At 47.7% G+C, this 10,085-nt stretch overlaps 2 protein-coding genes across 2 annotated transcripts; both read left to right on the forward strand.

Moving 5' to 3' along the window:
• The first annotated feature begins 3,567 nt into the window (after positions 1-3,567).
• On the forward strand, positions 3,568-6,440 carry CCR75_009699 (uncharacterized protein). Its single transcript, XM_067967738.1, has 3 exons — positions 3,568-6,011; positions 6,086-6,124; positions 6,248-6,440. The coding sequence occupies exons 1-3, from the start codon at positions 3,615-3,617 to the stop codon at positions 6,311-6,313; spliced, it is 2,502 nt and encodes an 833-aa protein (XP_067818207.1). The 5' UTR covers positions 3,568-3,614; the 3' UTR covers positions 6,314-6,440.
• A 1,015-nt stretch (positions 6,441-7,455) lies between these two features.
• On the forward strand, positions 7,456-9,882 carry CCR75_009700 (uncharacterized protein; the record flags this gene model as incomplete). The annotated part of the gene is made up of 1 exon (XM_067967739.1): positions 7,456-9,882. One exon carries the CDS (start codon positions 7,456-7,458, stop codon positions 9,880-9,882), a length of 2,427 nt encoding a protein of 808 aa, XP_067817910.1.
• Positions 9,883-10,085: the final 203 nt, after the last annotated feature.

Genomic DNA, 10,085 nt, shown 5'->3' on the forward strand with positions numbered 1-10,085 from the left:
ACATGGCCCGCTTTTACTCGATCGGTAAAGAATTTATCGATCGCAAGTACTTGTTCACGAGGCAGTGGCCACTGCTTCATGACACAGTACTTCGAGCCCGGTTTGAGCTCGATCTCATGTCGAGTGCCTTTATCCTTAGGCAACTCGCATGGAACTGCTTCAGGGAATACATCCCTGAATTCTATTAAATCCTCGTATAGAGGATTTCCCTTGAGTGACTCCCAAGATTGAGTACTGTATCTTTCAATCCGAGTCTTCACATCGAGGACACTTTCGTCCATCGATGAGCTGCTGAGAACCCGTTCGTTCTCTGCAAAAATTACCGCTGACCGAATGTCGATTACGTAATCGTCCTCTGTGACGAGTACGCAGATCTGCTTGATTTTACCACCATGCAGATCTCTCAAGAACCGCTTAGGTTCTAGGGTTGGCAATTGATTTATCTCCGAATTAAACTTCGGAGGCGCATGCAGATCAAGAGTATAAGCGCCTACTCTCGATCCGTTATTAACCAAGACATTTAATGTCTCGGTTTCTCCTGGGATATATCCACAGGCTGTTGAGGGATTAATCCCTCGGGATGTTGAAGTCTAGTCACTTCAACATAGACTATTTGAGGAGATTTCTCCTCAAGAACGTGAGGATTAATTCCCTAAACGTCTTTCGAGTGTGATTGCGCTATCACACTCGGGTCCACTACGGTCGGATATCTGCTCGGCCTAGGATCATCGTTTAGTTTCTTTGGGGCAACTGGTATATTGCTTGAATGTCGTTCGCTAGAAGTGCATTCATGTCTCAATCCACTCGACTTCTTCGAGTGGTGGACCTTCAGCGCCGCCTGTGCATTCGTACAGCCGCCGGCAGCTGACTCCACAGTGTGATTAGTAATCACAATGTCATCTTGTGCAATCGTGCTAACGACCGTACAACAAGTGAGGGTATCGCACTCACTCGTAGTACATCTACACGCTTGTGGACGCTCCAAGACGTTCATCCGATGGCCGTCCGATGAACAAGTGGCAGGCATCGTTACGGATCGATGCTGCCAGCTGATCCTTGGCTCATAGTTTCTAAGTCAAGGTAGACCTACGATGACATCAAATTTGTCATCCAAATCCAGTACGATGAAATTATCATCGTACTGTAAATCTTTTAACATGTAATGAAATTTAAATACGCGTTTCATCACTGGCCTGTCGCTAGACGCACCGTCATCCTCGTTGGAGGATGTCGCGCTCAACATATTTGAGCCTACGACCCTCTAGCGACTGGCGACGAATAAAGTTATTCGACGCTCCGCAGTCCACTAGGGCTCTAAGTGACAAATCATTGTCACTTTTAAATTCAAGGTGATGACGCATACATCATCAACAGGTGCAGAGACACAAAATGATTGTGTGTCTGGAGCAACATAGTCAAGAGATTTGCAAATTCTCTTGAGGTTGCTGGATCAGTAGGGTGTTGCGCCCGTACTGATCCCAACCGTATTTTTGACGGTCCGCCTCGCTGTTGCGGTTTTTTGAACAACGTCGTACCTCACCGTTGCCCTTTTGGCATTTGGTCCACAATTATGTTAAGTACCTTTCGGTACTGGGCGTGGAGCACTACACTCATGAGCGTAGTGTCCTAACTTCTGACAGCGATTGCATTTCTGCAATATCTTTTGACAGCGATTGCATATCTGCAAGTGCTTGTTCGAAAAGCGAGTTTCTCTCTTTCGACGTAGGAAAGGTCCATAGGTTATAGACCTCCAAGTTCGCGTCGTCTTGGAGGACGATATGATGACGAACTAGCTTGAGCCTGTCTCAAGCTTAAGTCCTATTGTTCCACAACGGACATTGCTTCATTAAGCGTATCCAGTTCTAAGCGGAACAGTTGGTCTTCACGGGACTACCCCTAAGTCCTTGCATGAACACCGTAATGAACGTGCGTTCATGGGCTGGGTTATTTGTAATACAACTCGCAAAGAGTCGAACGTGCTAGGCATAAGCGTGAATATCATGCTTGCCTTGCTTGATTTTCAGAAGCTCTGATCAAGCTCTGAACTCAGCCCTAGGCGGTTCAAACGTCTGTTTTAGCCGGGCTTTAAAAGCCTCTAGCGACCCAAAGACATATGGGTCGCGCAACTCAAGACCTAGTGCCCAAGTTTTGGCACGACCTGCCAAATTTGATTGAGCGAATGCGACTTGCATTTGCTCGTCGACGATGTGACGTGCCCTTATGGCATCGTCCAACTCGACAAACCATCTTAAGAGGAAGTCTTCTTTGACTCCACTATACTTAAAGATGTGAATCTTTAAGGTTTTGAGACGACGCGTGTGCGTCATCTTAAGTACAGAAGTCTGTACCTGTTGTAACCTCAACAGTTCTGCCTGTTGAGAGCCTTGCTGATTCAGCAAGGCTATGTTCTCCTTCGCCTCATCAAGCTCATGTTGTCTGAACTTGGCGATGGCCTTAATGGAGGGCATATTTTTTCAAATTGGACAGCATTGCCAAGATTGCATCGTTTCCCACGGTCGAACTAATTCGTTCGACCGCACTCCTTTTTATGTCACGTAGAGAGGGATAGCTATCACGCGAAACGTGATGCGTATTTCCATTATCATTCAACATGTCCATGTTAGATGATGGAACTGTGATCCTTGGACGGATTACAAAGTGCTACCAGGTGTAACGGGGCACTACTGACTTGTACTGCTTAAGTACAAGTCCACTTCGCGCTGCCTCAGTGCGAGTGGTGCCTCACGTCACTTCATTAACACTAGTATGTGCAGGGAAGACTCACTTCAAAACACTTGCTTTAAGAGGGTTAAATGAAAACTGTATTTAATATAATTAAGCTCTTCTGTTTTTATTTATCTAATACGAACTTAATTTAAAACTAATACGAAACGTGTAGTAAAATCTTATCTGTCTTCCTCTTTGCGCGCGTCCAGCGCTGACTGGACCGCGCAAAAAGTAGATATAATGGTCTATATCTACCAATAAATAAGCTTTTAGAGTATTACCATGTAAAGTAATCTTCTCCAAATAGTATCTACCTTTAAGATAATATATTAATTAACAACCATAATTGTTAATTTCATGTAACGATACACTCCGTTACAATCACTCCAAGTTGTTAGGACATGCTTTTTGTGGATGAATAAGCGAGATTTGCTCAACGTGGTAAAGGTGGGAATTGGCAGCTTTTTAAAAGTTAGATATGGTCTAATCGCATGAAGTTAATACAATGCGTATTTACTTTAAACACGAATTTAGTAAGGCAAATCTTATTGGAAATAAATCGTCAATCTAAATTACTTAACATACGCGGAAAAGTGCCTTGGATACATTCCCCATTTTCGCGTCATGCGCTGTGACCAGGCAAGACACCAATTGAAATATCACGCATGCCATTATGCGCTCCATTTCTCTATAGTGATACAACCCTAGCCGCTGAGCATGTCTTTGCTTACATGTAATAAGAAACAATGAACTCTTTGGTTCGAGAACCTTTTATAAACGGTTTCTAATTTCCTACGCTAGGTAAAATTTTAAACAATCGCCTGTCCCACAGGCCAGTGCCGACCATTCCAAATAAAGACCGCGGGGAGGTCTTCCCATTCTAAGTCATGGCGGATGCAGCTGCAAGCGTGACGGATGCGGCAGCCACGGAGGACTTGACACCATCAAAAACGATTTTAAACGGAATGCGTGTGTATTTTGTGATTGGTGCCATCGGGTGGCTGGCGTTTGAGGTGGGACGTCGCAAGTTGCAACGTGCGTACTACTGTCGCGAGGGGAACCTCGAGACAACGAATCAGTTCGTGACCAAGTGCCATGATGCAAAAGTTTTTGGGTGGCTCAAGTTGCTCTATTTTACGCGCGACGATGACATTTTCGAGTCTTGTGGCATGGACACACTCTTCTTTTTGCGTTTTTTGCGACTGTGTGAAAAGGTCACTGCCGTGGGGATTTTGTGCTCCGTGGCCAATTTTCCCATTTATTACTATGCCCAAAAAGGGTCGTTTGATGCCTTGTACCGGATGACGTTATCGCACTTGGTGACGGACCAGCGCTGGCGTTTTTGGTTTACGGTGGGTACGATGTACCTCGTCTCCCTCGTTACGTGTTGGTTACTCTGGAAAGAGTACGAGGAGTACATTCGACGCCGTCATGAGTTCATGTCGCGGCGCTCGCCTCAGCAGTACACGGTCGTGTTTAATGGCTTGCCTCCACATCTGTGCACGCCGCAGACGCTGCGCAATTACCTCGAGCTGCTTTTTCCCAAGTCAGTGCTCCACGTCTACGTGGCTGTCGAGTGCGAAGCATTAGAGAAACTCGTGGCCGAACGCGTGAAAGTGCGCAATAAACTCGAGCACGTGCTCGCATCGTGTGCCAAGACGGGGGAGCGTGTGCTAACGAGCAACCAACTCCTGCGTGGAGCCAAGGTGGACGCTGTGGAGTTGTTTCAGGACCAATTGCAAGATTTGAACCACGCCGTGGAGATAGAAGTGCGTGCAATTGTACGCCGTCAAGCCGCCGTCGCGCGGGAGTTGATTGAAGCGAGTCAAGACGACGACACACGCGTGGTGCCAATCGGAGCGTCAGAAAGTAGCACAAAGGGCACGTGTAAGGACGACGAAACACTGAGCGAACAAGTCGAGTCCAAGTACATTGCGAGTCTCAAGCATCAGAAACACAAGGAATTGGGCATTATGCGTCCTGCGGGGTTTGTGACGTTCCGTAGTCTCAAAGCCGCGCAGTCGTGCACGCAAATCTTACAGAGCGCAGAGCCAACGCAAATGCACGTACAACCCGCGGCTCCTGTCGATGACGTGGTATGGGAAAACATTGGACTGTCGAAGAATACCAAGGACACGTGGCTCTTGATCTCGTTGGCACTAAGTGCCGCGATCATCTTGCTCTGGACCGTCCCAACGGGGCTAGTCGTGTCGTTTGCCAAGGTCTCGACACTCGAGCGCGAGTGGTCGTGGCTGGCTACAACGATTGACAAGCATCCGTGGGTCGCCGCGGTATTGGAGCAATTGTCACCGTTGCTACTGGCAATTATGACGGCATTGGCACCGCTTATCTTTGGGGTCTTGTCGAAACGAGAAGGACATGCATTTGCGTCGCAAATTGACGCGTCATTACTGAATAAACTCGTGATTTACCAAATTTACGTGACGTTTTTGCTCCCGATTATTGGTGGCACGGTCATTGATGCCGTAATTGGATCCAGTACGACCAATTTGAATGCCAGTGCGATTTTGACGCTCATTAGCGATTCCGTCGCGGTGCAGTCGTCGTTTTTTATCACGTATCTCATGGTCAAGACGGGACTCAACTTGACGCTTGAGTTGCTACGAGTGACGCCGATTCTCAAGGCGGCAATCTATCAAGTCTTTGCGCCCAAGTTAACTCCACGGGAACGCGCGTCACCGTGGCTTGGGCTCACGTCGCTTGCCCATCCAGGCACGTTTACAGCCTCGGATCAAGTATCAGAGTACTTTTTGATCCTCATGCTCGTGCTTGTGTTTTGTGCCATTGCGCCAATTTTGAATTACTTTGCATTTGTATACTTGGTGCTGTCCGATTTAGTGTATCGCTGGGCGGTCTTTTGCGTCTACGAGCCGTCGACGCAAACTGCAGGCACGTTTTTCCCATCGCTTTATCGCTTTATTGTCGGTGCGTTGATCTTTTCGCAAGTTATCATGGCATCGGTGTTGGCGACGAAACAAGTGGCATTGCCCGCGACGTTTGCGATTATTTTACCCTTTTTAACACTGGCCTTTCACTTATTTGTGGCGTCGCGGTACCCCAAAATTGCACTTAATTTGCCATTGGACCAAGCGGTGATGATTGACTCGCGTCGGTTTCGTCAAATGGACGACCTGGAACGCGTGCTTGAGGACGTGTACATGCAGCCAGCATTGCTGGAGCGCGAGCCGCTGAAGCCAGATTACCAAGGACTTACGAGCGACCCGGATCCGCAGCATCAACTGGTGTCTCCCCCACCGATTGATGTAAGTGTTTGAGGTAGTCCGAGTGATGGTCTTTTTTTTCTGACGTGATTGAGATGGTGGGGTTGCAACAATAGGATTCGTTCCGACCGCATGACAAGCAGATTTTTGCATCGGTATAGTCCGAGTTGACTTTTTTTTTTTGCGTTTTTCTTTTGGGCTGCAAATCAGTAATATACATTCTAATTTGGTACTTCATTTTGCTTAACGTCTGTCTGCTGTGTTGTTGGATTGTATAGAATAACGGCCACGGAAATGACTATGGAAGCATGCGGACGAAGGCGCACGACGGTGGTCTTGTCTGAAGGGATGCTGCTTCTCGACTGAAGACTATGGCAGGAGTCGATTACTTTGGAGGATACGGTTGCAACAAGATCTTGCGTGTATGACCGTTAGTAATATAAAGTATCGATATTCATTGGTCTACGAAGAGATGTGTTCAGCTCAAACGTTACAATTTCTATATTTTACTCGTTGTGCAATTATAGCGACATTGTTAGTCACACACCAAGACGCAAATCTTTCCATATAATTAGTCAAGATTTTGTGGTAGCCATGCGGTAAATATGAACCGAGAATAGTGAATGGAACCAAATTTGGAATCGCTGCAGCCGGTTTTGATAGTTATCATATTCTTGCAGAAAAAGGGGTCTTTGTCCATCGAAGAAGGTATTTGTCCAACTCTTAACGTAGCAGCTGTTGCAGCCCTCCGTCACATGGATCTTCGAGGAACCCTTCAACTTGTCTGTCATTACGCACTGTGCATAATACTAGGAATCCGTCGAAATTCAAGATCGAAACGGCAAATGTGTTCCTAAATACATTCGGAGTATTATTACGAAAGTCCCAGACATGGCCTTTCGGGGAGGCACCAAATGGCCACATTTTTAATTCCTTCAGCTGGTCATTCTCCACCTTCAAGGTCGCTTTAAAGCATTCGACAACAGTCGGCGCCAGTACAGTATCCAACTACTGATAACATCCATGTGTCCCTTAAATCTCCTGCGCTATAGGATGAGAGGGAGTTGCTTCCGAGTTCGGAGATGGGCACGCACCATATCAGTATGGACTTGACGCCCAGAACCTCACTGGCCTCATAAAAAATTACTCTTTCGAAACCAAGACCGCTACGACACTACAAAGTCTTTCTTCTTAATAAAGCACCAGTTCCGTCGCACCCAAAACAAGTCGCAACGGCCGCGACAACACACAAAAAATGGACCTTTTGCCATGTTTCCTACAAGACCGTTCAAACTGCGTCTCATTCACGAATAAGACGCTTTGGTCTTTCCAGTCTTGGGGCGACCCCGTGCTCTTTCTAGCCATCTGGCCAAACTCTCTTTTTCAGTGATTGCACACGCTCACGCCTGTCCTTGCCACCACTCGACGTCGCCGCGTTTGAACGAGGCAGAGACAATTTAGCCACTTGCGCTCGACGCACGCCGAGATGCAGTCGCCATTAGAAGTCTCGCACATTTCGCTCTCGCAGTCCACTAGCTCGAATTACAGCCAGTTCACAGGTCTTCAAGGCAGTCGCATCTTCGATGTCGAGTCCCCCACGACCATGTCGACAAACAAAGACTTTTTGTACCAGCGACCACTCGCGCCCAATGCCGTGCCGCTTCTCGTTCGCCTCCAACGGCTTCGCATCCTCTTGACAGCAGTGCTTGGCGCAGCATTAATTGGAATCCTCATGGCCTTCTTACAAGCTGGTCTTGTGCTGGAATCCCACATAGCCTCGAAGGAAGGATCCGTCACACTAGACGTGTACAATTTCATTCTCGGACTCGTTACATCCGTTTTTGTCAAGCCATTACTCGCCCTCATTACCGCCGTCGTGCCCGCCGTGTTACTGTGCTTTTTCACACAAGTAACCATGCAAGACACGAGTTCCAAGTGGACTCGATGGGCCTTGGCATTCGTGGGGAACCTCGTGCTGTACTTGCTTTTGAATGGCTTCATGGCACTCTACGTGAGTGAAAAGAGGGTCCAATTCGACCAACGAATCACTGACAACGACGTTGCGTCGTACGAGACATCCATGACCACGACATGGAATGCCTCGTCGAGTTTTCACACGATTCTTCGCAACGCCATGGAACTGGCCGACGCTACGGCGGAGAACGCACAAGGCCAGTGCCAGAAACCATCGCCTCGACGACTTCCCGCACAGATAAACTACGGCTTCCCGTCCCGTCCGTGGTTGAGGGAATTGCTCCCGTTTGCACCCGAAACGAATGCTTTCAATACCTTGTCCATGCCTTTAAAAACACCACGTCTCGAATCGTTGCAAGACGTCCAGATACCCATGACATTCACCGCGGCACAGCAACTCATGAGCTACGTCTTTCGTGCGACGGACGATTTCTTTCGACCGCAAGACACGAGTACGAATGCGAGTTTGTTTCAGCTTGTGGATGAATTCAAGAGTTCGAACGAAGCGACGGTAAACAACGACACCGAGACGATGCAATCACTACTGGAAGCGATATCGGGTACATTAAATCGTGCTGTCACGACGCGACCGTTTATGAAGAATGTTAGTGTTGCGGAGAGTCGAGTGGAGTTTGTGCGGTACCCATGGACCACGGATAGTGGTGGGATTGTGTTTGAAGGCGTGACGCTCGAGTTGCCCATGACACACGAGTATTTGCGACGAAAAGTCCAAGTCAAGCAGGATACGACCGAGTTTGTAGACTATGGTCCTCGTGTCCTGGATGGTCTTTTTGAAATTAATGCGAAAGAAGAGTGTGGACGACATGGATGCGTTGTGAGTCCCGTGGGTGCGGCTTTGACAACTGCGTCGGTTGACGAAGGGAGTCAAGTTCGCGCATTACCAATTTGTCTTAATCGTGACGGACACGAAGACTTTCGAGCGACAATGAATGGTACCGACTGTCGCGTACGTTCAAGAACTTCAATGCTCGTCGTGAGCTTTGCAAAGCGAATTGTTGGTGATGCCATGAGTTCTTCGATTCGTAAAGATGTTCATACAGAAGCTTCGATCGTGATGCTTACGAATGCGCGACAGATTCATCAAGTCACCGTGGGTCGATTGGTTTGGGATATTGCAGACCTTGCCGACACATATGAGGCCACGTGTGAGGCCGAGGATTGTCACGGTCTTGTCTTTCCGTTGGACGATTCGACACGACAAGTGATCGTGGGTCAATTCCACGTACCGATTGCCAATTTGACGTCCTACTCGCCGTCCGTGCGGCTCTGGACGCCTCTCATTACGTCAAATGCACAAGAAGTGGACCGAAGTGACATTCTCAAGAGCGACTTTGTCTTTCCTCGAAATTTCAAGGACACAAGTGGATGGACAGGCGTGGATGGATCACACTGTGAACGCGAACGCGGGGCGTTTATGGATCACGTCGAGCGTTCGCACTTGTATTCGGAATCGTCGTTGCAGCCAGCGTACATGTCGGCTCTCTTTTGGGTTTTTCAACATGGCGTCGTGAAACACAAGTTGAGTGCGACGACGTTAGCGTTTGATGCCAGTGTCGAATTCGTTGAGGTGACGTTGTCCGTACCTCGGGCGTCGGCGATTCTCACGTTCGTGGGGTGTGCGCTGCTGTTGCTCATGGCGTTGCTCGTTTATTTTGGAGGAAAGAGCCGAGAAGCGGCGATTGAGCGGCATTTCAAACCCCACCATTTGGCTCGCATTCTCTTGGATGACGAAGAATTTTCCCATCGATTGCTCAAGTGCGATTTACTAAACATTGGTAACAAGTACTTGAATAGCTCGGAATTATTGGATCAATTTGAAATCAGTGGATTGGCGTTACGCCATCGGGAACGTCCGTCGGATGTTTTGATTGTGCCAAAGGACCAGCGATCGACCGTAGGCACAAACCACGTTGTGTGAGTAGTAGAAAACACTTGATGATAGACCACATATTTACTGTTAGATTGGAGCAGAAACAATTGAACGTACTTTTATTTAGTTGAACAATTTGTTGACATGATGTTGAAAACATTGTTTCGTGGGAAATTGATTGCTTATAGTTGTAAGGAATTCTTTACAAATTAATAGCGCTCATCGCTTGCGAAGTATTTATTACAAAGGGG

The sequence above is a fragment of the Bremia lactucae genome, linkage group LG9 (assembly GCF_004359215.1).
Source record: "Bremia lactucae strain SF5 linkage group LG9, whole genome shotgun sequence".
Classification (NCBI taxonomy): domain Eukaryota; phylum Oomycota; class Peronosporomycetes; order Peronosporales; family Peronosporaceae; genus Bremia; species Bremia lactucae.

Coding starts and splice junctions, on each gene's coding strand:
- CCR75_009699 (XM_067967738.1), top strand. CDS start 3,615: ATGGCGGATGCAGCTGCAAGCGTGACGGATGCGGCAGCCACGGAGGAC. Junction 6,012..6,085: donor TGTCTCCCCCACCGATTGAT/GTAAGTGTTTGA, acceptor TTGCAACAATAG/GATTCGTTCCGACCGCATGA. Junction 6,125..6,247: donor ACAAGCAGATTTTTGCATCG/GTATAGTCCGAG, acceptor TGGATTGTATAG/AATAACGGCCACGGAAATGA.